The sequence below is a fragment of the Oncorhynchus clarkii genome, chromosome 2, assembly GCF_045791955.1.
Source record: "Oncorhynchus clarkii lewisi isolate Uvic-CL-2024 chromosome 2, UVic_Ocla_1.0, whole genome shotgun sequence".
Classification (NCBI taxonomy): domain Eukaryota; kingdom Metazoa; phylum Chordata; class Actinopteri; order Salmoniformes; family Salmonidae; genus Oncorhynchus; species Oncorhynchus clarkii.
The window spans coordinates 22,569,422-22,583,945 of NC_092148.1; the positions used below are offsets into that span (position 1 = coordinate 22,569,422).

Consider the following 14,524-nt stretch of genomic DNA (forward strand, 5'->3'; position numbering starts at 1 on the left):
TCATGCTTCCTTCTGTAAGCAGCCTGAAGAATTAATTTAACAATAAAGAAGAAACACTTTTTATTGAAGTTCCATTTTCCCTGAGGAGTAGCTGAATATCCTCCCCTCGACCTAGTACCGACTCGGACTGAGAGGAGGGACACTTGGCTCTCTGCTCACCTGGTGAAGAGTCCGGTGAACCGGACCGACCAACGTCCGCACACACTCAAGACCCCTGCGCATGGGGGATTGCGGTCCCACGAGGTCGGATGTCGTGCAGCACGTGCTATTACCTGGTCATCAGCTCCACACACCTGAGCAACGGCCACTTCCGGCGTGTAAAGGGTGTCTTCAGGGGACCGCTCTGTCGCACGGCCTCCAGCCAATCACCGGTAATGTACCTGCGTGTGTGTTTATGTGTAAAATGCCAAGCCTGCTAAGAGACTTTGGTGCTCAGGTGGAACCGTATTTCTCTGCACATGGTGGTGCTGGCAGATTATCCTTCTACGGGATCAATCGAAATTTAGGCATTTGTTACCTGGTGGAAAATGGGGGAGGGTCATACTTTTTCAATTTCAGTCATCTGAAATGTGTTTAGTATTTATTTATTTTTATCCAGGGGAGGGTCATGTCATTTGTAAACCATTAAATGTAATCATTTGTCAGAATTTTGGAATGTATGTAGGACTATGTGTAACTTTAGTGTACAACCCTGCTCTCTCTCCCTCATTCTTCTCGCTTAGCCCACCTGTGTGGGCATTTAGCGTTTGCCTTTCCATTGGCTGTTTGATCAGTCCCTCATTCTGTTTGGCGTATCCAGAACGTGGGCGTGTAGAGTATCTGGCGAATAAAATAGCGAGTCTAGTGAGGACTTAGGGAACTAGCGCGCAACAGAATTGATGTGTTCAAAACAACTGGTAAATTTCCCAGTTGTTTTCAAAGCAACAAAAAACAAGCATGGCGCCGCACAATTAAGCAAGGGACACAGCTTGTGAGAAGGGATCTTTACACTAATGTATAGGTTTCTTGCCGTCTCTGTCTGTGGAAGAGAGCCTGGAAAAGTCCAATGGAATTTTGGAGTTGATAGGAGATGGTTGCTCAGTGCGGAAAAAAAGTCAATAGATGAAATCTGGTGTCGGGGGAGATGCTACAAAATAGAGAGGATATCCGTCCATGGACGGCTGAACTATCTGGATGCTTACGAGTCGTTCTCCTTTTCTATTTGAGCGATATGTTTATCCTAGGCTGCCTGTTAATTCATATAAATCTGATTAGTAAAAAAATATTTCACTGTGTAAATTCCTTGGGTAAGCCTATAGGCTTGCATTATTATTCATAAAAAATGAGTCTTTAGCTCTTGGAGTCCCAGGAAAAGCTAGACTAGACCTACAATACATTGTTGTACACTTCTTTCAAGCATTTTATTGATTACTACAGCTTGCTGAATGTAAAATACAGAAGCAAAAAGAACTGGGGTGCATTCGTTATTCTGCATTCATTATTCTAAATATTTCTTGAACGGAAGTTAACGAAACGAGAAGGAACCTACCTGAATTTGTTCAATAGAAACTTTTGTTTTGTTCTGTTTGCTTCTGTCTGGTTATAAATGGCAAACAGTTTCTGTAATGAATGTGCCCCTGGCTGGGGAATGAGAGAAAGTGCGTGCGATGGTGTGATCAATATACACAATATGAGTAACCTGCTAATGTACCTTTCCTGATCTTGTACTCTGTGAGAAAAGACCCATAACTGATCCAAATGGTTGGATAATCCGGCCAAGGCTGTATGGTACTCCCTGTAAATATCTCCATTCTTGTCAACAGTGAAGAGGCGACTCTGGGATGCTGGCCTTCTAGGCAGAGTTCCTCTATCCAGTGTCTGTGTTCTTTTGCCCATCTTAATCTTTTCTTTTTATTGGCCAGTCTGAGATCCGGATCTTCTTTGCAACTCTGCCTAGAAGGCCAGCATCCCGGAGTCGCCTCTTCACCGTTGACGTTGAAACTGGTGTTTTGCGGGTACTATTTAACGTAGCTGCTTGTTGAGGACTTGTGAGGCATCTGTTTCTCAAAATAGACACTCTAATGTACTTGTCCTGTTGCTCAGTTGTGCACTGGGGATACCACTCCTCATTCTATTCTGGTTAGAGCCAGTTTGCGCTGTTCTGTGAAGGGAGTAGTACACAGCGTTGTACAAGATCTTCAGTTTCTTGGCAATTTCTCGCATGGAATTGCCTTCATTTCTCAGAACAAGAATAGACTGACGAGTTTCAGAAGAAAATTATTTGTTTCTGGCCATTTTGAGCCAGTAATCGAACCCACAAATGCTGATGCTCCAGATGCTCAACTGGTCTAAAGAAGGCCAGTTGTATTGCTTCTTTAATCAGCACAACAGTTTTCAGCTGTGCTAACATAATTGAAAAAGGGTTTTCTAATGAACAAATTTCCTTTTAAAATTATAAACTTGGATTAGCTAACACAACGTGCCATTAGAACACAGGAGTGATGGTTGCTGATAATGGGCCTCTGTACGCCTATGTAGATATTCCATTACAAAATCAGCCATATCGAGCTACAATAGTCATTTACAGCTTTAAACAATTGATCAGTTGATTGACAGGTGTAGGCTACTTTAGAATGATAAACCTTCATGTATTTTATTCAAACGCCCTGGCAGGGCCAGGTAAGAATATTTCCTAAGGGAGAGGGTCATCCATTTTCATTTCAAAGAGGTCTGATTACCTCCAGGTATCCTCAATTTAAATAACGTTCTATCCCTAACCATTCAGAGTATCCTCCTAACCTTTCCTTAATGCCAGTGTAGCCTTGGTCTCTGCATTAGCCTGGGGGATATTTGGGCATGCTCTAAGGATCTCAAGTAATTCACACATTATTTATGAGTTCTTAATGTGAGATGAGACGAACTGGCAGAGCTGACGGAAGAGAGGAGCAGCTGCCGTGTGAGTGTGTGTTTACTGTTCCTATTACCAGGCTGTCGTGTTCGGTCTGATAAGAGGGTGTCATGAGAGAACAGAACCACTGTCTTCTACAGCAGGGTCTCCCAAAGTCGATCCTGCATGTTTTGGGTCCTGTCCTAGCACTATACAGCTGATTCAAATCATCCAAGCTTGATGATGAGTTGGTTATTTAAATTATTTTAATAATGTGTGTGTGTATATGTGTGTGTGATGTAAAGGTTAGTTAACAAACTATGCAGTGCGTGGAGTCTTGTCGTTCTTGAACAAGTCTTTAACAAAGTCTTTAACAGTTGAACCAACTTGTGAAGTGGAGTCCTGAGGCCGTATCCAAGTTGTGTTTCCATGTATACATTATTATCATCATTAGTTCAGAGCTCCTGTAGCATCATCACTGGTGTGTCATTGTTCCAACCTTCATTATCACTACAAAGCTTACTTTCCTATAGTTATCTGAGGCCTGGGGGTTTAAGAGCAGCGGGGGAAGAGGGGGAGTGAGGAGAAAGGAAGTAAAGAGAGTAGGAGAAAGAAGAGGAGGAATTAGAGAGGGGAGAGAGGAATTCTCTATACCTCTCAAGGCAAGGGACTCCTTACCCCTGCAGCTCTTTTCTCTCTCTCTGTCTCTCTCTCTCTGACTCCCTCTCTCTCTCTCTGTCTCTCTCTCTCTCTCTCTCTTTCTCTCTCGCTCTCTCTCTCTCTCTCTCTCTCTCTCTCTCTCTCTCTCTCTCTCTCTCTCTCAGCACAATGCAGTACCCATTTTCTTCATTGCCTTAAAGTTGCCTGTTGTGGTTATTTAGACTGCATTTCAGCCTTTAGACTGTATATTTTACCAGGTGAGTTTTCAGTAATATATCTAAGAACTGGGGAACAGTTACAGGGGAGAGGATGGAGGATGAATGAGCCTATTGGAACCGGGGGACTATTGGATTACTATAGCAGCACCGCCATATCGGCTGCCGTCACTTATATGGCAAGTGTCCAATATTGACTTGCTTATTGCCAGTTAGTCACCAGGGGTCCGAACACTGCTGTAGGAGGACATTAGTGGTGATCAGTAGAACACCTTGTGGTGGTCAGCACTGAACCAGTCTAACACTGATGTGGTGGAGCAGGGTCTCTCACTCAAACACACACACACACATACACACACAAATGCACCCACACACCATTAGGTCCCACCGAAAGCATTTCAGACTGGCACCTCCTGGCACGTATTGTGCTGAATACCAAACTGCCGCTGCTAAACTTTCAGACACAGTCACAGTTCTGCTGTTTCAGCCTATTACTGGCATGCAGAAAATATGTGTGTGTGTGTTATACTGTGCTATATCTTTACTGGTGTTTCATCTGATGTCTAACGTAGAAGTGAAATATACCTGTACATCAAAGCAGACCAGCTGCTGCCAACACACTGACACTGACTCAACTCCAGCCACTTTAATAATGGGAATTGATGGGAAATGATGTAAATATATCACTAGCCACTTTAAACAATGCTACCTTATATAATGTTACTTACCCTACATTATTCATCTCATATGCATACGTATATACTGTACTCTATATCATCGACTGTATCCTTATGTAATACATGTATCACTAGCCACTTTAACTATGCCACTTTGTTTACATACTCATCTCATATGTATATACTGTACTCGATACCATCTACTGTATCTTGCCTATGCTGCTCTGTACCATCACTCACTCATATATCCTTATGTACATATTCTTTATCCCCTTACACTGTGTACAAGACAGTAGTTTTGGAATTGTTAGTTAGATTACTTGTTGGTTATTACTGCATTGTCGGAACTAGAAGCACAAGCATTTCGCTACACTCGCATTAACATCTGCTAACCATGTGTATGTGACAAATACAATTTGATTTGATTTGATTTGATTTGGAATAGATACTGTAACTAGAAATCGCACACATACACAGACACACACACAAACAGTTTTAACAGTTTACCAGTTCCTATCCAACGATGTTTTTTTTATTGTGTCCTTGCGTTGTTTTAACGTATTTTTTAACTTAATGCTGCTGTTACCGTCTCTTATGACCGAAAATAACTTCTGGACATCAGAACTGCGATTACTCACCAAGGACTGGCTGAATCCTTTTTTTCCTTTAACGAGTCCAACGAGCCCAACGTGAATGACATACTGGTTTTCCGGGAACAGGCCCTGATCCTCAACACCGGAGCCCCTCAGGGGTGCATGCTCAGTCCCCTCCTGTACTCCTGTTCACTCATGACTGCATGGCCAGGCACGACTTCAACACCCTCATTACACAACAGTGGTAGGCCAACAGGTGTAGGCCTGATCACTGACAATGACGAGACAGCCTATAGGGAGGAGGTCAGCGACCTGGCCGTGTGGTGCCAGGACAACAATCTCTACCTCAACGTGATCAAGACAAAGGAGATGATTGTGGAGTACATTAAAAATAGGACCGAACACGCCCCCATTCTCATCAACGGGGCTGTAGTGGAGCAGGTTGAGAGCTTCAAGTTCCTTGGTGTCCACAACACCAACAAACTAACATGGTCCAAGCACACCAAGACAGTCGTGACAAAACCTATTCTCCCTCAAGAGAGTGAAAAGATCTGGCATGGGTCCACAGATACTCTGACACCAGGTGGTGTCAGAGGAAGGCCATAAAAATTTTCAAAGACTACAGCCACCCTAGTCATAGACTGTTACCTCTGCTACCGCATGGCAAGCGGTACCGGAGCACCAAGTCTAGGTCCAAGAGGCTTCTAAACAGCTTCTACCCCCAAGCCATAAGACTCCTGAACATCTAATTAAATGGCTACCCAGACTATTTGCATTGCCCCCACCTATTTTACACCTCTGCTCCTCTCTGTTTATTATCTATGCATAGTCACTTTAATAACTCTACCTACATGTACATATTACCTCAACTAACCGGTGTCCACACACATTGACTCTGTACCGGTACCACCTTGTATATAGTCTCGATATTGTTATTTTACTGCTGCTCTTTAAGTACTTGTTACTTTTATTTCTTATTCTTATTAGTATTTATATGTATATTTTTTTAGCTGCATTGTTGGTTAGGGGCTCGTAAGTAAGCATTTCACTGTAAGGCCTACCAAAGGCGATGCAATTAAAACCGTAATGAAACCTGTTGTTTTCAGCGCATGTAACTAATGAAATTTGATTTGATTTGAAACACATACAGACAAGAGCGCACAAATACACACACCTCTGATCCAAGTGTGCGGAATAAACAGAGCTCTACACACTTCCCACTTCAGCTGTCAATCATACTACTGCAAAGATAGACAGAAATGGGTAGGGGCAGCAAAATGTGTGTGTGTGTGTGTGTGTGTGTGTGTGTGTGTGCGTGCGTGCGTGCGCGCGCGCGCGTGCGTGCGTGCGTGCGTGTGTGTGTGCGTGCGTGTGTGTGTGTGTGTGTGTGTGCGTGTGTGTGTGTGAGAGAGAGAGAGAAAGAGGTATGAATGTGTGATTCTCTGACTCAGATAATTACAGATAATTACATTTTACAGAGTTTGACATTCAGTTCAGTCATTGTTAATATTTGATTTGGGCAGACTAATGAATTCATTACGGTTAATTGCATCGCCTTTGGTTGATAAATGCAAGTGTAATATCAACACTGTGCTCATGCAACAGGACCACACAGACAAGCAGGCAGGCACACACACACACACACACACACACACACACACACACACACACACACACACACACACACACACACACACACACACACACACACACACACACACACAGGGAGAAAAATACAGTCTGGGCACTGAAAGCTAAACTCAGACTAAAGGACAGTCTGATCCAGACGCACATTTAGGCTACTCTGGTGATTGAGTGCCTATATGGAGTTGTATTAATGAAGTCCTGAACACACACACACTAACTCTCTCTCAGGTTGCCCACCTCTCTCCCTGCGGATTAGAGGCAGCTGTTTGCCTTTATGGTCATTACTGATCTGCACGTTTGATAATTATTAACATACACACCCAAGTGATTGGAGAATTTGATAATTACTAACCATCTGGAGCCCCATTCTAGCTAATCACCTAGAAAGAAAGAGCGAGAGAGAGATATGTGTAGAGGGAGGGAGAGATCTTAAAGGGAAATGTCACCGCTGGGGTGTTTTTTCAGTCTCCCTACATAATTATGAGTGATGAGGGTGTTTCAGACAATTATTCACTATAGCGGTATTTAAAAAAAAAAAAAAATGTAAGAATGATGGAAGTCACTGTGTTCTTGGAGACCTTCAATGCTGCAGAAATGTTTGGTACCCTTCCCCAGATCTGTGCCTCAACACAATCCTGTCTCGGAGTTCTACAGACTATTCTTTCGACCTCATGGCTTGTTTTTTGCTCTGACATGCACTGTCAATTGTGGGACCTTATATAGACTGGTGTGTGCCTTTCCAAATCATGTCCAATCAATTGAATTTACCACAGGTGGACTCCAATTAAGTTGTAGAAACATCTCAAGGACGATCAATGGAAACAGGATGCACCTGAGCTCAATTTTGAGTCTCATAGAAAAGTGTCTGAATACTTATGTAAATAAGGTATTTCTGTTTTTTATTTTTAATACATTTTCTAAAATCTCTAAAAACCTGTTTTCACTTTGTCATTATGGGGTTTTGTGTGTAGATTGCTGAGGAGAATGTTTTCTTTAATCCATTTTAGAATAAGGCTGTAACATAAACAAAATGTGGAAAAAGTCAAGGGGTCTGAATATTTCCGAAGGCACTGTACAACTGCTAGCAATATCTATACCACAATGCAGTTGTGAGCATACTAGGCGTTTACATATTATATTACAAAATCAGTCAAACTAAATATGAATGTTGTGTTGGTTGAATGTTCCAGGCAGTTTCCTGAATGTTCTTCAGCTGGTGAACCTCTTCTTGTGTAGGGTATTGGCAGCTGGTTTAGCAGGCTTTCTTGCTATGGTGATGTTGGCAGAATAGTTTTGTGGAGCTGTGACTCTGGCTCCTTGTAGACAACCGTCTGCTCCTTTCTGCACTCCACAGCCATGTGCCCTCTCGTACACTTTCTTGCTTCGACCTCTTGCAGAAGATCTGTTTCTACTGCAAGTCTCTTAGAAAGGCATGAAGACTGATCATGAAGATGTGTAAAACATGAAGACTGGTTATGGCAATGTGTAACCATACAATGAACCGTGTTCACTCAAACAAGATACTATATCCACCCACCTCGTTCAGGTCAATAGATCATGCATACTAACCTTCACACAATACCCACCCCCAACAGACACAAGTCAGTCACCCACACCATCCCCTCTTTACTAATACCTATTTTTTTTCCAATTTAGACTTCAAGCCTTGCATGAACAATCAACTATGCCTCCATAATACAGAGAAGATGTAGTCAACTTGTAAACACACCAACTATGTCAACAAGACATGGACCATGTTTGTGCCTAGCTCCAGTTGATTTATTTGCTCATCATGGAGTCATGGAAAGATTTAATAGATTTTAGAAGATTCCTGGGGCCGGATTCACAGATTTTGTCCTTCACTATAGACTTAAAAAGAAAGTTAAGCTAAGCAAAGTTGCTATTCCTCAATAAAGTTATTGGAAATGTTCTTAAGTGTCACGAGCGTCGTCAGGGTGGAAATGACCAGACCAAGGTGCAGTGTGGTGAGCGTACATATTTCTTTATTTTATATGTCGCCAACAAAACAACCATGAAGCTTACTAGGGCTATACAGGCCACTAACAAAGTCAACTACCCACAACTAAGGTGGAAAAACAGGCTGCCTAAGGATGATTGCCAATCAGAGACAACGATAGACAGCTGTCCCTGATTGAGAACCATACCCGGCCAAAACATAGAAACAGAAAACATAGAAATAAAGAAACTAGAATGCCCACCCTAGTCACACCCTGGCCTAACCAAAATAGAGAATAAAAGCCTCTCTATGGCCAGGGCGTGACACTAAGTTTCTTCCTAAGAAAAAAGTTAAGAAGAAATTGAAAATAATGCTTTAGGATTTCTTCTTGGAAATGTACTTAACTTTAGGACAGCTAAACCTTTCTCTTGAGACGAAGGGATACTTTTGTAACCATTAACGTTTTCTTGCGCCACAGACACAGTTGGCTACCGGATATTTAAATACAGCAAGAACACAAATTAAACACGCATTATCTAGCTAGCTATTAATTAACAATATATTACAATATTCTAGAAGTGTTAAATAGCTAGCGCTATCTCGTCAATTTTCAAAGAAGAACTTGGCTAATTTAGCTAACTTTAACGTCGTTAGCTATTTTGGCTATAATGTCTTTACACGTTAGCTAGCTAACGTAGCTAACTAACTTACCGGTCGTGCAGTCCCTCTACCACCATCTCTATGATGGACGACTCCTTCTCCTTCAGCTGGTCCACGAGAATGGTCTCTCAGCTCCCTTCTTCTTAGCAGTCGACTTGATGTCGGACCACTTCTTTTTTACGGCGTCACTGACCCTTGCCATACCCCCGACAGCAGAGACAGACTCGGCCACTCTCGCCCATCCTTTCTCTTCGGTCTCTGCAGGGACCCCGCAGTTATCAAGTCTCCCCAAAAGCAACCTTTTCCTGGCTGCTATTTGCTCCACCATCACATCAATCTCTTTTCTTGGTTATCCATTTTTGATTTTGATATAGCTAGTCTGATGGCTATAATGTGTGAAAAATAACGAAATAACCAAATCCAATCATCCCTGTCACATAGGCTTATTTATTGGTTTCGAGCACATCACTAATGTCAAAGCCACATAAGATATTTACGAAGTTCCTAAGAAAACTACGAATTCCTAAGAACATTTTGAGGAATTGCATTAATAAATTATCTTATGAACTTCATATTTTTTTACTTAAGAAACTTGTTTTTTTTCCATAAGTAGTGTTTTGTAAATCCGGCCCCTGGTGCTGAGCTTGATTTTGATGCCACTGCAGATGTTGATGGGATCGGACTCTAAATAGAGCAGACAGCCATGTTAGCCCCTGTGATAGTTATTTAGCTAGCTAGCTAATGGTTAGCTAACATAACCTAACGAAGCTAACGTTAGCTTGCAAAGTTACAAATCACATTGGCAGATAGCATCTGGCTAATTACATTGTTATGTTTTGAAATGTCTAGCCAGCATATTATGAATGCTAGCTAGCTAGATTTTGGTTTAGATAAACATGTAGTTCACTAGCTATCTAGCTAGTTAGCTAGGTAAAGTTAGCTACGTTACCTCAGCTCAACTTATTTTCTGCTGTGCTGATATTGGCTGATCGGATGCCTTCCTCTTTGAAGTGAAAGGGAAAATCGATGGAATATCATCACTTTTCAACGCTCAACAACATTGCAACCCCATCAGTTGAGACTTCAGTACCGTTTCGAAATGCTCTGGCTGAAAGTGCTGGCTACAAACACAGAAATGTTGATATTTCTCACGTCAACTGGATACACCTCCAAATAGCTTTGAATTCTGGACATTGTGGTTTACTTACAACCAGGAAATGTAGCTGGCTGTTTTTACCGGTGAGATGCAGAAACACTTGTATTGGTGTGTAATGAGGAAATTCAATTTTTTTACTACACATGTGATATGTTAATAACATATTAATGGACATATATAGTGAAATAGAGCAACAGTGAAATTTCCCTTTAAGAAAATGCACTCAGAACCACAAATCAATATGGAAAGATCATAATTGGTGTATAGATAGTAGTTAAAACATTCTTCAAGGTTTCTCTCATATGGGAGCTTTTCCCTGGTTCATCTCTGAAAACATGTTTTGTGTTGTGTTGTTACTAACTTCTCTATTTTTCGCCATGAATCTTGTTCTGGAGGCATCTTTGCACAGTAGTCACTAGCACAGCCACAAAGTCATAAAATCAGATTTTAAACCTAAACCTTACCTTAACGACACTGCTAACCCTAATGCTTAACTTTAACCTTCAATTAAGACCTAAAAGCCAAGTTTGACTTTGCAGTTGACCTATCCAGGACAAGACTCATGACAATAAACGTCAACCTGCCCTTTTCTCCAAGAAGAAAATACCTTTCAGCTTCACACACCACATTCTTCTTTCACCTCCCTTTGTACATTCCCCCTTTCCATCCTTTTCCCCAGCTCAACTTTTTATTTTCCCAATTTTCTTTCTTTCTTTCTCTGGCCACTAGCTGTTCTCTCATCTCTCACTCCATATGCATTTCTCTGCCCCATACATTTTTTAGCAGGTCAACTGATCAGTGGTTGGACCATCCTCTGTTTTAATTTAACCAGGCAAGTCAGTTAAGACCAAATTCTTATTTTCAATGACGGCCTAGGAACAGGGGTAGAACGACCTTGTCAGCTCGGGGATTTGATTTTGCAACCTTCCAGTTACTAGTCCAACACTCTAACCACTAGGCTACCTGCCGTGTTTGGGTTTGCTTTGGGTGTGTGTGTGCACACACACCTGCAAATGTTTGTGTTTATTACTGTAGCCCTATGTGTGTGTGTGTGTGTGTGTGTGTGTGTGTGTGTGTGTGTGTGTGTGTGTGTGTGTGTGTGTGTGTGTGTACACGTGCATGTGTGGATGTGTGTAGTGTATATTAAATCAAAGTGTTTTGATTTAATTACCGTTTGTATTTCCATGTTTATGTATGAGACCAGGTCAGAGAAAACTCTGAAAGGGGCCATAGGTCTGACATAGATATTTCCTGAACAAAAATATAAACGCAACATGCAACAATTTCAACGATTTTACCGAGTTACAGTTCATATAAGGAAATCAGTCTAATCATTAGTGTACAAATTTGAGAGAAATAAGCTGAACAATTTCTGGGATCTTTAATTTCACCTCATGAAACATGTTGCATTTTTATTTTGTTCAGTATATTAGCGATAGATATTACACATAGAGATGGACAGTAGAGATAGACAGTAGAGATGAACAGTAGAGATGGACAATAGAGATAGACAGTAGAGATGGACAATAGAGATGAACAGTAGAGATGGACAGTAGAGATAGACAGTAGAGATGGACAGTAGGGATAGACAGTAGAGATGGACAGCAGAGATAGACAGTAGAGATGGACAGTAGAGATAGACAGTAGAAATGAACAGTAGAGATAGACAGTAGAGATGAAGAGTAGAGATGAAAAGTAGAGATGGACAGTAGAGATAAACAGTAGAGATAGACAGTAGAGTTGGACAGTAGAAATGAACAGTAGAGATGAACAGTGGATATAGACAGTAGACATGAACAGTAAAGATGAACAGTAGAGATGGACAATATAGATGGACAGTAGAGATGAAAAATAGAAATGGACAGTAGAGATGAACAGTAGAGATGGACAATAGAGATGGACAGTAGAGATGGACAGTAGAGATGAACAGTAGAGATAGACAGTAGAGATGAACAGTAGAGATAGACAGTAGAGATAGACATTAGAGATGAACAGTAGAGATGAAGGGTAGAGATGAAAAGTAGAGATGCACAGTAGAGATAGACAATAGAGATGGACAATAGAGATGGAAAGTAGAGATGGACAGTAGAAATGGACAGTAGAGGTAGACAGTAGAGGTAGACAGTAGAGATGAACAGTAGAGATAGACAGTAGAGATGAACAGTAGAGATAGGCAGTAGAGATGGACAGTAGAGATGGACAGTAGAGATAAACAGTAGAGATAGACATTAGAGATGAACAGTAGAGATGAAGAGTAGAGATGAAAAGTAGAGATGGACAGTAGATATGAACAGTAGAGATAGACAGTAGAGATGGACAATAGAGATGAACAGTAGAGATGGACAGTAGAGATAGACAGTAGAGATGGACAGTAGGGATAGACAGTAGAGATGGACAGCAGAGATAGACAGTAGAGATGGACAGTAGAGATAGACAGTAGAGGTGAACAGTAGAGATAGACAGTAGAGATGAACAGTAGAGATGAAGAGTAGAGATGAAAAGTAGAGATGGACAGTAGAGATAGACAGTAGAGATGGACAGTAGAGATGAACAGTAGAGATGAACAGTAGAGATGAACAGTAGAGATGGAAAGTAGAGATGGAAAGTAGAGATGGAAAGTAGAGATGGAAAGTAGAGATGAACAGTAAAGATGGACAGTAGAGATAGGCAGTAGAGATGGACAGTAGAGATTAACAGTAGAGATGGACAGTAGAGATGAACAGTAGAGATGAACAGTGGAGATAGACAGTAGACATGAACAGTAAAGATGAACAGTAGAGATGGACAGTAGAGATGGAAAGTAGAGATGAACAGTAGAGACAGACAGTAGAGATGAACAGGAAAGATGGCCAGTAGAGATGGACAGTAGAGATGGACAGTAGAGATGGACAGTAGAGATAGGCAGTAGAGATGAAGAGTAGAGATGAACAGTATAGATGGACAGTAGAGATGAATAGTAGAGATAGACAGTAGAGATACTGTAGGCAAGTTAAAACAGAGATAGACAATAGAGATAAACTGACGATATGGGGCGTATTAACAATGGAGAGTTTGGACACAGCTCTGTATTTCCCACACCCCTGCAAAGAGCCTCTGGGTTGTGTTGTTGTTTTGTATGCAGGCCCATTGCCCACGTTGTGAATGTGTGTATGTGTGTCTTCTCTGGCTGTGAGGTATATCCATGTCCTGCGGTGTTGGATTACCCATTAAATAGAGAAGAACGGAGGGAGGAGAGGAAGGGAAACCCTCCAAAGATGAAAAGTATGGAGGCGGTGTGTGTGTCGTGTGTGTGTATTTTGAGCATTTATACATTTCCCATCTGACTCTTGGGAAGTAGATAAAGGGCCTCGTTGCCAAACTCCAAAAGTATCCCGTTAAACATTTCACAGTCCTCCATTGTCTCCAAACCCAGAGGCCAGGAACAAGTAGCATCAACATAGTTCTACTTTCCTATTTTTCCTTTCTATGACTCACAATTTCTCTCTCTGTCTACGTCTCTGCTTTGTAACACATTGATTTTCTAGTCAGTCCATGGCGTACTGAATCTGCTGTATTAGAAGTTTACTGAGAAGAGAACGCTGTCAAATAGTTTAGGAAAATCCAAAACAGAGGCTTCAGGTGCGCATTAAAAAAATACACAAAGACAAAAGTCTCTGTTACTCAAACCTTATTAGTGCCCATTCACTGTTGTGGAAGTAGGAAGCTTCTGTGTGAATAGGTGTCCGTGTCTGTGTGTGATTATGCAGTGTGTGTAACTGTCTAGTACAACAGGTAATCAATGTGGCTTAATGCTTTTACAGGTTCCTTCTGTGCACTGATCTCTCACTCTCTCATTCACACTCTCTCACACACACACACACACACACACACACACACACACACACACACACACACACACACACACACACACACACACACACACACACACACACACACACACACACACACACACACACACACACACACACACAGAGAGAGAGAGTATTGCACAGCTAACCTTGAGGGGACACACAATTCAGTCCCATTCAACATCCTATTTTCCCTAACCCATTTTCTTACCCTAACCCTAAACTTAACCCTAGCCCTAAACCTA

The 14,524-nt window shown here is 41.6% G+C and overlaps 1 protein-coding gene across 1 annotated transcript in view; it reads left to right on the forward strand.

Moving 5' to 3' along the window:
* The first annotated feature begins 248 nt into the window (after positions 1-248).
* The window catches only part of LOC139376911 (zinc finger protein 804B-like), a 48,907-nt gene continuing 34,631 nt past the window's right edge, over positions 249-14,524 (forward strand). Inside the window, exon 1 of the mRNA XM_071119908.1 lies at positions 249-371. Coding sequence (XP_070976009.1) covers positions 249-371 — 123 coding nt within the window. The remainder of the gene's footprint in view (positions 372-14,524) is intronic.